The sequence below is a fragment of the Capra hircus genome, chromosome 16, assembly GCF_001704415.2.
Source record: "Capra hircus breed San Clemente chromosome 16, ASM170441v1, whole genome shotgun sequence".
In the NCBI taxonomy this organism is placed as follows: domain Eukaryota; kingdom Metazoa; phylum Chordata; class Mammalia; order Artiodactyla; family Bovidae; genus Capra; species Capra hircus.
In genome coordinates, this window is record NC_030823.1 from 62,475,581 (window position 1) to 62,491,676 (window position 16,096).

The 16,096-nt window shown below is 44.8% G+C and overlaps 1 protein-coding gene across 2 annotated transcripts in view; it reads left to right on the forward strand.

Annotated features, from left to right (window-relative positions):
• The window catches only part of NPL (N-acetylneuraminate pyruvate lyase), a 42,578-nt gene that overhangs the window by 3,465 nt on the left and 23,017 nt on the right, over window positions 1-16,096 (forward strand). For both annotated transcript variants that reach the window (XM_018060692.1, XM_018060693.1), the window contains exons 2-4: window positions 1,387-1,470; window positions 11,353-11,426; window positions 12,533-12,620. In XM_018060692.1, coding sequence (XP_017916181.1) covers window positions 1,403-1,470; window positions 11,353-11,426; window positions 12,533-12,620 — 230 coding nt within the window. In that variant the 5' untranslated portion in view covers window positions 1,387-1,402. The remainder of the gene's footprint in view (window positions 1-1,386; window positions 1,471-11,352; window positions 11,427-12,532; window positions 12,621-16,096) is intronic.

Sequence of the window (16,096 nt, forward strand, 5' to 3'; positions counted from 1 at the left end):
CTTCAGAACTATAATATACTCTCTCTTGTTAATTATAGACATCACTAACTTTTCACGAAGCCAAACATCTTTTGTATAATTGTCACCAAATACTGTCTGATTATGTTTTATTTTCTTCTTCAATTGTTAGACTTTGCATGTGTGCCTTCAAATTTTCATGTCCTCCAGCTCAAAAATTAATAGTGCTTCTGGAAGTAGTTAAATGGCAGAGGTGGGAGATGAACCAGGTAGCCTCCTGTGGAATCTAGGCTATTAACCAGGATGCTTGATGCCTCTCTTTGCCTGTTTTGGGCAACTTCTTGGCTTTTTTATGCTGGTTATGAGCAGGTACATTCTCAGCCAGGTGGTGAGGGATCCTTTTACCCCAAATGAGTGTTTGCGAGGTTCATTGTCTCAGCAGAGATCTCTGTGGAAGTAATCATCCAGCTACAATCTGGACACCTCATTCAATCACTCACATAGAAAGAAGAAAGTGAAGTCACTCAGTTGTGTCCAACTCTTTGCGACCCCATGGACTGTAGCCTGCCAGGCTCCTCCATCCATGGGATTTTCCAGGCAAGAGTACTGGAGTGGGTTGCCATTTCCTTCTCCAGGGGATCTTCCTGACCCAGGGATTGAACCTGGGTCTCCTGCACTGCAGGCAGACTCTTTACCATCTGAGCCACCAGGGAAGCCCAATCACTCACATATCCATCACTTTTTAATTGAACACAAGGTGTCCAACAGAGCACTCAGTTCAGGGAAAGCAAAGACACATGAAATCTATTTCCTGTCATGGGGGGGCTTGGTCTAGTGGGGAAGAGGTGAATGTCGTATTTGTGATGTGATTTACTAAAGCCAGGGAAACAGGGAAAAACTGATTAAAACTAGAATATGAAAGGATAGTTAGGTAAATCTAATGATAATCATGTAGCTCACACTGAAGCCTTTTAAGGCTTAAATACTGGTCTTAGGGGAGATTCTTGCTCAACCATATGAAGTTATGAAAAGACATAAGACTGTCCCTTTTCTCCTGACCAGATTTCAACCTGAGTGATGTATTTGACCTTGCTGAATTTGGTTCATATTCTTTCTTCTGCTGGTTTTCATCCCTGCTCTCTGAGGTTTCAAACTGCCTTGGTCATCTGTATAGATAAGCTGGGAGTCCTTTCCAGTGGTATTTTCCTAAAACATTACCCTCTTGTCTCCATCTCTGCTGTCTTTAAAATATAGTTTCCTCCTTTATAGTGTAAAGCTCTCACATCTTACATTCCTCTCATTTGCTCTGTGTTTGTAAACTTGTAAGCATTTTTCACAGTTCTAAACTGTGTAGGAATGGACTTTGCCCCAGAGTTTATCATTAATTGACATTTCTCGAAGACAGGAAGGACATTATATGTTTTCCAGACATTTCAGCAACTCGATGGCCTCCCCAAAGAAGAAGCTGCAAGGTCTTGTTGCTGCGACCATCACGCCGATGACTGAGCATGGGTAACTATGATCTGGGACTAAAAGGATCTCTCTCCACCATAAGAATCCAGAGGTCTCCATAGTAGCGGTGGCTTGGCCTCTGCAGCTTCCACCCCTACAGTGTCTCTGAGCCCAGGTCAGAGAAGAGGTCTCTATATCCCAGGCAGTGCAGAGGGAGATGAGATAATATATGGCAGCTCCCCTTCCTCCCAGTGTCCGTAGCCCCACAAAGCAAAATTCTGCTTGCATTTCATCAGAGCCCTGCCCGTTCCAAATAGGACCAGTGGAGTTGGGTGAGGAAAATCTCATTTTAGCAGGATTTGATATCAAGCTCTGGCCTCTAGAAGCTGTGTCTAGACTGTTCATGGACGTGATGAAATGTCCTACCCTGAAGAAAGTGGGGAAGGTTTCTGCCAGATGGCCCCCTTAAGGCATGTTTTACAGACTCATTTCAACATTGGTTAAATGATGGGGAGCTTGCAAAAGGGAGGTAATAACAGATGATTGCTGAGAAATTGTTACCCAAGCAAGCATTTTCCAGATGAATAGTATGGTGGTACTAGCAGAGAGTGGTCATGTGCCCCGGGCATCCATGAGCAGTATATAAATCCTCCCTGAATGTTACCATTAACACAGTGGGGATTTGTCCACCTTCTGGATCTGTTTTTGACATGTTAGAAGAAAAGCTTCTCCTTTCTTCCTCCATTTAATTGCAGCCATACCTACATTATGGAGTTATGAGTATTAAAATGAGATAATCCATTAATAGTGTTTAGCACAGGGTCAGCATGTGCTTAGGTTAATTAGTTTGAATTGCTATTGTGGCATAAGGGATAAATGAAAGATGACGTATTCTATAAGCCTTTAAATGAGACTTGTTTTTGGTCTTCTGTTACTGAATTTTTACAAACCTTAACCCTATCCCTTTAAAGTGGATGACATTTCTTATGACTTTTACTGTTCTTAATTCAGAGTTGGCTGTATCAGTTTTCCCTTAGGCCATTGGAGTTCAAACATTTTAACTTCCAAGATTCTCAAAAAATCACATCTTTACTAGGTCTAAGTAAAATTCTTGCTGAGATGGCATGGTTAATAGCATTTTTTTTTTTTTTCTGTTGCCTCTCCATTTCCACAAGCTCCAAGAAAGACTGAAGTCAGCTCTTTCTCAATGTGTCAGCTACTTGTTGGGCTGATAAAACAGCAGTCATGTGATTGCATGAGCAGACAGGATTTACTTCCTGTTATGGAGTAAGATCCTGTTTGCAAGCTCAAAACACTGCATCTGGTTGGTGTTACTTTAACCTTTTTAATCAGATTCCTCTTAGCCTAGAAGTGGCTTTCTTCAAAGTCCTGCTTGTTTATCTAGAACCCTCGCAGCGTCTGTGTTTTCACTCTATCCTGCTGTTTCCCTGGGATACCAGGACCCCCACATATTAGAGATAACTAAAATGACTCTGCTTTTCTGGATCCTTCTGTGTTTCCCAAATACTTCTAGCCCTGTTGCCTCCATTCACTATTTCCTCTTTTTTTTAATGAATTCTTTTCTCTTCTAGGACCCTCTCTTTCCTGAAGTGTGAAATAAAAATGTGTTTTTATAAGGGCCTTGTAAGAATTTAAATTAAATCATAATGTGTGTAAGTACATGGTACATAGTAGGCATGTAAGTTTTGTCAGTTCCCTTTTCTCTCCATCTTTCTGCTCCATCTAAACATTCCTATAGCTATGAAGCAGGTTTGGAGCACCCACCAAGAGCAGGTAGATATGAACCTACTTGCCCACAAGAGAATCTGTTTTTCTGACATGTTTTCAAAGAGACAGGACAGAAAGAAGAGCCACATGGAATCTAACACCTAGAAATTCTGCCCAGTGACCTACCAACATAGGAGGCTTCCTAACCTGGCTCTTAAACCACGGCCTCCATAATTCAGAATGGCTGAAGGTTCTTTTTTCTTCATAATTCTAGTGATTCAACTCTGAACATAAGTTGATGTCCTAAAGTGAGGAAGTTGGCAGGAAAAAAACATGGTTAAATAGATTTTAGTTAGAATATCTGGGTTCCTAACCCCCACCTCTGACACCACTAGCTATCTGACCCTGGGGAGCTCTATTCACCTTGTGAAAGTTCTCTCATATTTTGTAAGGAGACAGAATTCAACCACATAATCTCTAAGGCCATTCAAATGTTGAGAGTCCACAGTTCTCTAGTGTTAGGTTATTACGGATAGTGGTGGTCTCCATTAAGTAAGAATTTCTGAGTACCTGCAACTTCAGTCCATCCTCCACACTGTAGTCCAATGAGTTTCCTAATAAATGAATATAATCATTTGATGAACATGAACCTGGGCAAATTCCAGGAGATGGTGGGGGACAGGGAGGCCTGGTTTGCTGCAGTCCATGAGGTCACAGGGTCAGACATGACTTGGCGACTGAGCAACAACAAATTAGATTTACTCTCTAAGACTCTCTCCGAAGTCTGTTTTGTCTAAGCCTTGCTACTCGCATGGTCCATGGACCATTAGCTCCAACATCACATAGGAACTTGGTAGAAATGCAGTATCTTGGGTGCTACTACACACCACTGAACTAGAACCTGTATTTTAGCAGTGTCCCTGAATGATTCTTTAGCACGTTGAAGCCCGGCATCAACTGGTTGAAGCCCAGAACCTGGGATGACATAGGAAGTCCTTTACAGTCTACCCTTCCTACTACATTTCTTTTACCCAAAACACCTCATCCCCTTTCTTCTCTGTGTGCCTTTACACATTTTGTATCCTCTGCCTTTTTCTACCACCATCCTCTCCTTTTCCTGCTCCATTTGAACTTGTCTATTCATCCATCATTGAGTTAGACAAGGCTGTGGTCCTAGTGTGATTAGATTGACTAGTTTTCTGTGAGTATGGTTTCAGTGTGTCTGCCCTCTTGCAACACTTACCATCTTACTTGGGTTTCTCTTACCTTGGGCGTGGGGTATCTCTTCATGGCTGCTCCAGCAAAGCACAGCTGCTGCTCTTTACCTTGGATGAGGGATATCTCCTCCCGACCGCCCCTCCCGACCTTGAATGTGGAATAGCTCCTCTAGGCCCTCTGGCACCCACGCAGCCACCGCTCCTTGGACTTGGGGTCTCTCCTCGTGGCCACCACCCCTGGCCTCGGGCGTGGGGCAGCTCCTCCCAGCTGCCGCCCCTGGCCTCCAGCGGGGGTAGCTCTTCTCGGCTGCTCCTGCACTGTCACAGCCTGGCGCTCTCAGCCGCCGCCCCTGACCTCGGACGCGGGGTAGCTCCTCTAGGCTGCCTCCCCTGACCTCGGACGTGGGGTAGCTAATGAAACTAAATCATGCTCTGTGGGGCCACCCAAGATGGGCGGGCATGGTGGAGAGGTCTGACACAGTGTGGTCCACTGGAGAAGGGAAGGGCAAACCACTTCAGTATTCTTGCCTTGAGAACCCCATGAACAGTATGAAAAGACAAAATGATAGGATACTGAAAGAGGAACTCCCCTGGTCAGTAGGTGCCCAATATGCTACTGAAGATCAATGGACAAATAACTCCAGAAAGAATGAAGGGATGGAGCCAAAGCGAAAACAATACCCAGTTGTGGATGTGACTGGTGATGGAAGCAAGGTCCGATGCTGTAAAGAGCAATATTGCATAGGAACCTGGAATGTCAGGTCCATGAATCAAGGCAAATTGGAAGTGGTCAAACAAGAGATGGCAAGAGTGAACGTCAACATTCTAGGAATCAGTGAACTAAAATGGACTGGAATGGGTGAATTTAACTCAGATGACCATTATATCTACTACTGCGGGCAGGAATCCCGTAGAAGAAATGGAGTAGCCATCATGGTCAACAAAAGAGTCCGAAATGCAGTACTTGGATGAAATCTCAAAAACGACAGAATGATCTCTGTTCATTTCCAAGGCAAATCATTCAATTTCACGTTAATCCAAGTCTATGCACCAACCAGTAACACTGAAGAAGCTGAAGTTGAACTGTTCTATGAAGACCTATAAGACCTTTTAGAACTAACACCCAAAAAAGATGTCCTTTTCATTATAGGGGACTGGAATGCAAAAGTAGGAAGTCAAGAAACACCTGGAGTAACAGGCAAATTTGGCCTTGGAATATGGAATGAAGCAGGGCAAGGACTAATAGAGTTTTGCCAAGAAAATGCACTGGTCATAGCAAACACCCTCTTCCAACAACGCAAGAGAAGACTCTACACATGGACATCACCAGATGGTCAACACCGAAATCAGACTGATTATATTCTTTGCAGCCAAAGATGGAGAAGCTCTATACAGTCAGCAAAAACAAGACCAGGAGCTGTCTGTGGCTCAGATCATGAACTCCTTATTGCCAAATTCAGACTCAAATTGAAGAAAGTAGGGAAAACCACTAGACCATTCAGGTATGACCTAAATCAAATCCCTTATGATTATACAGTGGAAGTGAGAAATAGATTTAAGGGACTAGATCTGATAGACAGAGTGCCTGATGAACTATTGAATGAGGTTCGTTACATTGTACAGGAGACAGAGATCAAGACCATCCCCATGGAAAAGAAATGCAAAAAGCAAAATGGCTGTCTGAGGAGGCCTTACAAATAGCTGTGAAAAGAAGAGAAGCGAAAAGCAAAGGAGAAAAGGAAAGATACAAGCATCTGAATGCAGAGTTCCAAAGAATAGCAAGAAGAGACAAGAAAGCCTTCCTCGGAGATCAATGCAAAGAAATAGAGGAAAACAATAGAATGGGAAAGACTAGAGATCTCTTCAGGAAAATTAGAGATACCAAGGGAACATTTCATGCAAAGATGGGCTCGATAAAGGACAGAAATGGTAGGGACCTAACAGAAGCAGAAGATATTAAGAGGTGGCAAGAATACACGGAAGAACTATACAAAAAAGATCTTCATGACCAAGATAATCACAATGGTGTGATCACTCACCTAGAGCCAGACATCCTGGAATGTGAAGTCAAGTGGGCCTTAGGAAGCATCACTACGAACAAAGCTAGTGGAGATGATGGAATTCCAGTTGAGCTGTTTCAAATCCTGAAAGATGATGCTGTGAAAATGCTGCACTCAATATGCCAGCAAATTTGGAAAACTCAGCAGTGGCCACAGGACTGGAAAAGGTCAGTTTTCATTCCAATCCCAAAGAAAGGCAATACCAAAGAATGCTCAAACTACTGCACAATTGCACTCATCTCACCCGCTAGTAAAGTAATGCTCAAAATTCTCCAAGCCAGGCTTCAGCAATACATGAACTGTAAACTTCCAGATGTTCAAGCTGGTTTTAGAAAAGGCAGAGGAACCAGAGATCAAATTGCCAACATCCACTGGATCATCAAAAAACCAAGAGAGTTCCAGAAAAACATCTGCTTTATTGACTATGCCAAAGCCTTTGACTGTGTGGATCACAATAAACTGTGGAAAATTCTGAAAGAGATGGGAATACCAGACCACCTGACCTGCCTCTTGAGAAACCTGTATGCAGGTCAGGAAGCAACAGTTAGAACTGGACATGGAACAACAGACTGGTTCCAAATAGGAAAAGGAGTACGTCAAGGCTGTATATTGTCCCCCTGCTTATTTAATTTCTTTGCAGAATACATCATAAGAAACACTGGGCTGGAAGAAGCACAAGCTGGAATCAAGATTGCCAGGAGAAATATCAATAACCTCAGATATGCAGATGACACCACCCTTATGGCAGAAAGTGAAGAGGAACTAAAAAGCCTCTTGATGAAAGTGAAAGAGGAGAGTGAAAAAAGTTGGCTTAAAGCTCAACATTCAGAAAACGAAGATCATGGCATCTGGTCCCATCACTTCATGGGAAATAGATGGGGAAACAGTGGAAACAGTGTCAGACTTTATTTTTGCGGGACTCAAAAATCACTGCAGATGGTGATTGCAGCTATGAAATTAAAAGACGCTTACCCCTTGGAAGGAAAGTTATGACCAACCTAGATGGCATATTGAAAAGCAGAGACATTACTTTGCCAACAAAGGTCTGTCTAGTCAAGGCTGTGGTTTTCCCAGTGGTCATGTATGGATGTGAGAGTTGGACTGTGAAGAAAGCTGAGCACCGAAGAATTGATGCTTTTGAAGTGTGGTGTTGGAGAAGACTCTTGAGAGTCCCTTGGTCTGCAAGGAGATCCAACCAGTCCATTCTGAAGGAGATCAACCCTGGGATTTCTTTGGAAGGAATGATGCTGAAGCCAAAACTCCAGTACTTTGGCCACCACATGCGAAGAGTTGACTCATTGGAAAAGACTCTGATGCTGGGAGGGGTTGGGGGCAGGAGGAGAAGGGGACAACAGAGGATGAGATGGCTGGATGGCATCACTGACTTGATGGACGTGAGTCTGAGTGAACTCTGGGAATTGGTGATGGACAGGGAGGCCTGGTGTGCTGCAATTCATGGGGTCACAAAGAGTTGGACATGACTGAGCGACTGAACTGAACTGATTCATCCATCAAAACCATCCCCTGGTTATTCTTCCCCAGTTTCCCTAAAAAGAGTTATAGAGTCCTTCCTCTGTGGTCTCATAGCACCCTGTGCCTACCTTTTCATATTATATCACAATTATTTGTTTGTGATGATTACTATAATAACTTTGTTACATATGTGTTTCTGCCGAGATATTTTTTTTCTTCAATCTGGCTGAGCCAGGTCTTAGTTGTAGCATGTGGGATCTTCTGTCTTTGTTTCAACATGTGGTATTTTTAGTCGTGGCATAGGAACTCTTGGTTGCAGCATGTGTTGACCTAGTTCCCTGACCAGGGATCAAACCTGGACCCCCTTCATTTGGAGCCTGGAGTCTTAGCCACTAGACTAACAAGGGAAGTCACCCAACAGGCTTTGAGCTGTCTACCTTTATGTATAGTTATTTATTGGGTACCAGTCACTGCATAGGGACTGAGCATATATCTTATTTATCTTTGAATCTTCAGCATTTCACACATCATATGGTAAATTTTGTTAGCTGTAATTTCATGAGGAGAGGAAGCTAACATTGATTGGCTGAACACTATGTGTTAGTTTTCATGTGGGGCATTTTAAGGGACATATTCCACTTAAATCTTCGTAGCAATGCAGAGCTGTTACTTCTGTTAGTGCAGTTGATGAAACCAAGATCCTATAGACTAATGCCTAATTGGAAAGGAAGGTCAATCTCTACTCAGCCCAATTCATTTCTTTTTCTACATCAGAGTGAAGGACTTTTGTTTTCCTTAGTTGTTTCAAGAAGTCACTTTTTCCATTGGGCAAGTTCACAGTCATTAGAACAGAGTCCATTTCAGATTGGCCAAAATGTCTGGAAAAAAGTTGTGTTTTCTCCCTTGAAGGCCCTGAACTTCCTCATGAGAATTTTCACAACACACTGTGGTAACAACACACCTGTTACCCAGCCAGTCAAAGGGCCCGGCCCGCTGGAGATGGATTTGTGTAGACTGTCATCTTTCTAACTGTTGCGGGAAACCGAGTGACCCAGATTTCCAGAATAGGACACTTTCCGCCTCTGGCAGGGTGGGGTCGTTATAGCCCCTGCATGCTCTTCTCCCAAAGGAGTTTTTAAGTAACCGAGTAGTTATTTTGCCAAAAAGGATGAGTAGCTTCCATCTGATTTTGAAAGCTGAAGTATACATGCAATAGTGTTAGAGTGAAAGTGTTAGTCACTCTGACTCTTCACGACCCATGGACTGTAGCCCACAGGCTGCTGTGTTCATGGGATTCTTCAGGCAAGAATAGTGGAGTGGGTTGCCATTCTCTTCTCCAAGGGATCTTCTGGACCCAGGGATCGAACCTGGGTATCCTGCATTGAAGACAGATTCTTTACCATCTGAGCCACCAGGGAAGCCCAGGAAAACATTAGATTAAACCAAAAGAAAGCATATTAAAGTGAGTACAGTGGGTCTGTACTCCAGGTCTCGGTCACCTGGAGCTCTAGAGGCTCCTCCTTGGTGAAAAGGCCAGGCCTGCTCTCGGTTTGTATGTGGCCAGGGTGGAACTGGGGAGATGTTGAGACTTCAGTGAAAGTCTGCAGGAGCCACTGTGTCTGAATCCATGACTCCAGCATAAGCTATTGCCCAGTGACTTTATTTCCGGTTTCCGGTCCGTGATTGGAAAGTCCCTGGGGCCTGACAGAGGTGCTCCTGGCTGCTTGCATGAGTAGGTGGACATCAGTGGTCAAAACTAGAGCTACTGTCACACAGACAAAGCCGCTCCTGATCGTTCCTGCATCTCAGGGCTTGTTCCAGGTGGAGAAGAGCCGACGGAAGCAGCAAAGGGCAAGTGTGTTGTAAAGGTGTGGTTCCTAGTGGTCACAAATATCTGAAGCAGAGAGACTTCAAGAATTTGAGCAGGTCCAGCTGACCCAAACGAGGGTCCTGAGGTGAATTGTCTAGGCAGCCCACTCACCCATCTTAGAGTCTTGCTCAGTGAGACTGAGAGGCCAGAATTTGACATTTGAGCAAGTAGGGCAGGGAGGGGCAGTGTTAATGATGCTGGGACATGAGCCATTATGGAAAGCGCCTGCTCCCCTTGCAGGCCTTTCAACTACATTAAAGCGTGCCTTTGCCCAAGTGGCAGCTTGGACTGGTTGTCTCTTGCACATTGTGGGCAGTGGTTGCCTAGGCATCCTTTGTTTTCATCTCTATTGTTCTGTTTCCTTTGACAAATACCCTTTGATGTCTATGTTTTCTATATGCCCCAGATATTTTGGTTTCTTTTTGTTTTTTTAGGGACTAATAAGATGAAAAGAATGTTAATAAGGTTAAAATTAAATTAGTATTCTCTGGCCCCACTGACAAAAATGCAAAAGTACTAGCCAACTCATATCAGTACTTAGTTTTCTTGTCAACCATGCATTCTGCAACATTCTTGCCCCACTGTTTTCCTTTGTGTTTTCCTTCTCTATCCTCCCCACCTATATTTTGATTGAGAACAGGTCACTTTATCTGATCTGTCAGTTTCTAGATTTTTAAACTCAATATGATTTTAAGGAAAAGAGCCCTTATTGCCTGAAGTATCAGATCTTTACAAGGTCAGTACTTTTCAAACTGGAAAGCGCATCCAGATCATCTGGAGGTCTTGTTACAGTGCAGATTCTGACCAGGAGAACTGTGTGTGGCCTGGGACTCATCATTTCCAGCTAATATCCCCAGACACTGATACCGCTGTCCCACAAATGACACTTTAAAAGACAAACTGATGGCAAAGTTCCTTTCCAATTGTTAATCCCCTTTAGTTTAACGCTAACACATATAAATGGCTTTACGCCTTCCTCTATTGTCATAAATATTAAGTGCTAAAATTCTTCAGTTACTAAGATTGGATTTTCTTACTTCCTAAGAAGTGATTGCTTCTGGCCACACAGAAAATGTTAAGTTCTCATTTAACCACACCCCAGCCCATCACTCTTCCCCAAAAGGGCAAAAGATAATTAAGTAATTATTTTTTAATTATTACTTGTAATGAAGTTTAAATGTAAAACCTTTGTGGCTAGCTAATAAGATTTTGCTCACATAATTGAAGCACATGTGGCTGAGTAGAGAAGGAAAAAATCCAGGCATTATTCAGAAACAGGCTAAGAATTTCACAGTCTGATTGGGTGGATTTGAATAATGATTAACAAGAGAGAGCATTGGTTCAGCTGTTAAGAATCTGCCTGCCAATGCAAGAGATGCAGGTTGGATCCTTGTGTCAGGAAGATCCCTGGAGGAGGAAATGGCAACCCACGGCAGTATTCCTGGGAAATTCCATGGACAGAGGAGCCTGACGGGCTACAGTCCATGGGGTTGCAAAAGAGTCAAGCACGACTTAGTGACTAAACAATAACATGGATTGAACAATCTAGAAAAGAATAAATGCACAGTCTTTTCTGATTTTTTGTGTTTTTCAGAGAAATCAACTTTTCAGTCATTGGTCGGTATGTGGACTATCTTGTAGAGGAACAGGGAGTGAAGAATGTCTTTGGTAAGTCATCTTTAGGGATTGCTCTACATATCTCGAGCTCAGTCCTTGGAAAGCAGATTACTAGCCTGGAGGTCACAGTGTTATTGTATTAAAGGTTGTGGTTGAGCCTGGCTAAGCAGTGTAAAATCTGTGAATTTTTAGGTTCATCAATTTTAGACCTAAAAGATGATCAAGAGATTATCTGATTTGGTAGTGTACTTGAAATCGGCCAGGAACTGAGACCCTTTACCAGAGCACTTGCACCTAGAGCAACAGACTATAAAGAGGCTATAAGGGGCTAAAAATCGCTATGCACACGTGCAACTGGGGCAAATTATGAGCAATAAGATACAAAAAGGCCACGAGCCAGCGGCCACTTCTGAGGTGCTGGGAGCAAAAGCAGGGTGCTGCACACGATCCCTCCAGACTGCACAACGAGTAAGTGGGCAGACCACCTATGCCTCCTGCCCAACCCACGGACCCGCCCTCTTGTGACCCCCTTTAAGGACCGGCGTGCCACTTTGGGAAGCGAGCAAGGGTGCTTGTTTCTGGTTCTCCCTCCCCCCGGCTGCATCACAAGCTGCCATAAAGCCTTGCCTGAAATTCTCATCTGGCGTCTAACCAATTTCTATTGATTAAAGAGTCCAAGGACCCAGGTCTCTAGACAGAGGTCATTTTAGATCTGCAGTACCCACCATTGTCTTCGTAACTAAATGCCACTTAGGACCGCTGGGACATCCCAGTACTGGGTGGTATTGGTTTTCCTGCCATTAAACCCAAATAGAGAACTTGCCTGGTATGTTCGGAGACTTGCTTGAAACCTGGGCAGTCATCTCTGTCTCCATTTAAAATACTTACTCTCTGTCCCTGAAAACAAGGACAAATTTGTAATTACAAGTCATGCCTAACCTTCCCGGTCCTTTTGATAAGATGAAGATGAACAAAAGACTGGGTCTGAAGTGAAGAATGGAAACATGGCATCACACCACTGGCTCCAGACTCTCCTCAGTGTGTCTCCGTGTCCCTTCCTCTTGAGCAGGGGTTTCTGCCCCTGCACTGCCAGCGTTGGTGCTGGAGGAATGACAGGTATCAGCTGGTCCCCCTGACTGACTCTCTGTTTGGAACAGTGAACGGCACGACGGGAGAAGGCCTGTCCCTGAGCATCTCGGAGCGCTGCCGGGTCGCGGAGGAGTGGGTAACAAAGGGGAGGAACAAGTGAGTGGCTCCATCGAGATAAACTCCCTTATCTGCCAGGGCAGCAGAGACCACAGCTCTATCCCAGATGACACAGCCTCCCTGCCTTCCGGCCACAAGTCTGACCCAAGGTCAGCTTGTGGGGAGAGGAGCGCCCTTCCTTTCCATGTGGAAGGGCAGCAAGACACTCCCAGCTCTCAGAGATCCCATCGTGTAATCGGAAACTGCCTCTGATCTGTTTACCAGGCCAGTCCCTTGCTAGGGGTGGGTACCCTGTCCTTGGATGAGGGGCAGAGGGTCCTGGTGGTTGGCTGCTGGCCCTTCTGCTGAGCCGCTCAGCATCCTTCCCATCTCAGGGTGGGTCTGTTGCTTCCATCACATCTTGTCTCTGCACATGACTCCACGTGCTCTCTGTGGTGCTTCCTCTCATAGTCTTAGGGAGCTTTCTGCATCCTCTAAACTTCAGTGCAATGATGGATTTTTGTTATAACACTCAATTCATGTCTGGGAAAACCAATAGAACTGCGTCGATTCAATAGGCGCAATGAACCAAGTTTGATCCGTTGTCTGATACTTTGTGTGTCATGCACTGTGCTGGCGCTGGGGATATAAAACAGGATCTCTGCCCTCAGGTTGCTTACCATCCAGTGGAGATGTCAGACCATGAAAACTAACACTGATCCTTCTGATAAATAGTGTAAACAGGGGTCAGAGAAGGGAGTGATTGACGGTGCCTTAGATTGGCGGTAAGTCTCTGATCCTTAAATGGCTTTAGAGCACCTGGCATGTGTGCTAAGTCGCTTCAGTTGTGTCCGACTCTGCAGCTCTGTGGACCATGGCCCGCCAGACTCCTCTGTCCATGAGATTCTCCAGGCAAGAATACTGGAGTGGGTTGCTGTGCCCTCCTCCAGGGGATATTCCTGACCCAGGGGTCAAATCTGAGTCTCTTATATCTCCTGCATTGGCAGGCGGGTTCTTTAACACTAGCGCCACCTGGGAAGCCCTTGGAGCACTTTGGGCACTCTGAAATTGTACGCCAAACTTGAATGTCCACATAGGCAATTTCTGTCCGTTTTCAGCCAATTTTCAGTCTGATCCTGGGCCCCAAACAATTAAAGACCATGGGCAGAGTGAGAAAAGAGGATGGCTAAGTGTAAACATTAAGAAAAGCACCAGAGGGAATTCCCTAGTGTTCCAGCAGTTTAGGAAGCTGTGCTTCTATTGCCGGGGGTGCAGCTTCCATCCCTGGTCAGGGAACTAAGATCCCATATGCCTCCCAGCGTGGTCAGAAAAGAAAAGCACCGGAAACGGGGGGATAGTGAAGTGGGCACAGACAGAAAACACTCAGGAGGGAGATTAGGAGAGAGTCCTGTCACTGCAGGAAGGAAGGTCTTATAGAGCATCCAGAGAACATGGGAATTAAGAGCAGGGCTTGAAGGCCAGACCGCCTGAGTCGGCTGCTGCCTCTGCTTCTCCATAGCTCTGTGAGCTCAGGCTGGTCTTAAACGCCCTATGCTCTGTCTATCAAGCTGGAATGTTAATAGTACCCATCCTATAAGGTGGTGGTAAGGGTCCAAGCAGTGCCTGACATATAGTACTAAGGATTATATAAGAATTCACTGTAATTTTTGCAGTAGATGCCGTGTCCATTATAACATTTGTTTTAATAGTTGTTAGATGCTGTGAGAGTCTGCAGAATGGAGGATTGAAATGACCAGTGGCCTCAGAGAGAGCAGAGCCCATCGGGTCATTGTCACAGAAGCAGCTGCAGAGGGGGTAGAATGCAGCAGACACCTGGAAGGAGGACCAGTAAGGGTAGTTTATTCTCACACTCAGAAAAACCTTTGCAGGTGGGGACTTCCCTGGTGGTCCAGTGGCTAAGACTCTGAACTCCCAACGCAGGGGGCCAGGTTCGATCCCCAGTCTGGAAACTAGATCGCACAGACTGCAACTAAGACCCAGCACAGAGAAATAAATTTTAAAAATACTTATTTTTTAAAATGTGCTGGGATGAAAGGAAGGAGAAAGGGAACAATGGATTAGAGAGGAGGAACCAAGATTAAAAGAAGGGTAGTTTATCTCTCTCACAGAAGGAAAGTCTTAAACACATTTCCATGCTGAAAGGACAGTGCCATTGGAGAAGAGATAAAGAGAGTGGAGAACCGATGCCTTTGATGGAAGATCTCGGCGGGGCTTGAAATAAAACCAAATGTAGGTAGAGTAGCTCTAGGAGATAGATAAGAAGCTGGGAGGAACACACAAAAGGGGATACAGCTAAGCACAGAGATGAGGAGGGGGAAAAGGGAGTCTGTGTGCAGAGTGCCTTTACCTTTGGTGTCTTGGAAGCAGGGAGCAAGGACATCTGCCAAGAAAAAGGGGTTGTGGGATAGAATTTAGAGCTTGAGGTGAAAAGTCAAGACTTGGAGCAGCCTCTTCAGGGACTTGGAAAACGAAGTAAGTCATGGCGGCTAGAACACTTTGGGGAGTCTTTTCCTCCTGAATTGAGAAACTGCAAGTTTCCACTAAAGCCACAGAGTCAGCAGCCTGGTGGAGAGGAGAAGCATTGCATGATTGTTTTAACCTACGCCAGGAGATGGGGTAGTAAAAGGGTTAGGGGAGCCATGCACTAAAGCTGCTGGTGAGGGTAAAAAGCCAGCCACCTTTTCTCCTTTCAGAAATCTTCTGTTACCCTTTACAAATGCAGACCTGATCACAGGACTTCCCAGTGAGATCCCATTTTACCTAAGATAGCACAAGTCAAGGATGATGGGAGGACTCAGTGCTCAGGCCTCAATGACGACACATCTCCATCCCGTGAGAGCGGCACGTGCGTCATTCAGAGTCCCTGGAAGACTCACCAGCATGACTGAATTACAGCTGAGTCGTATTGATCCTACCCACAGAGGACCAGGGTGCCCTGTGGCACACATCCAAAGATGAACATTGGCGTCTCAGAGAAAACCTCTTTCATGGCCAAATCCTGAGGACTTTCAAGATAGGAAAAAACTTTTCACAGCGAGTTTGTTTCATATAGGACTGATTCCTGGATGTACTCCTTAAGGAACCTCTGTATTTTTATCTCCAACCCAAAATATCTCAGTTTTGCACCTATCTTCATGTATACAGTCACCATCAAATGCAGAATCTCTAACAAAGAGTAGTCAAAACAAGCCCTCGAGTATTGATTAATCCGTTATTGCTTTCAAAATTCTATTGCTTCAGTTCAGTTCAGTCACTCGGTCGCGTCTGACTCTTTGCGGCCCCATGGACTGCAGCACGCCAGGCCTCCCTGTCCATCACCAACTCCCAGAGTTTACTTAAACTCATGTCCATTGAGTCAGTGATGCCATCCAATCTCATCCTCTGTTGTCTCCTTCTCCCACCTTGAATCTTTCCCAGCATCAGGGTCTTTTCAGATGAGTCAGTTCTTCGCATCAGGTGGCCAAAATATTGGAGTTTCAGCTTCAGCATCAGTCTATTGCTTGGTTGAATCTTAA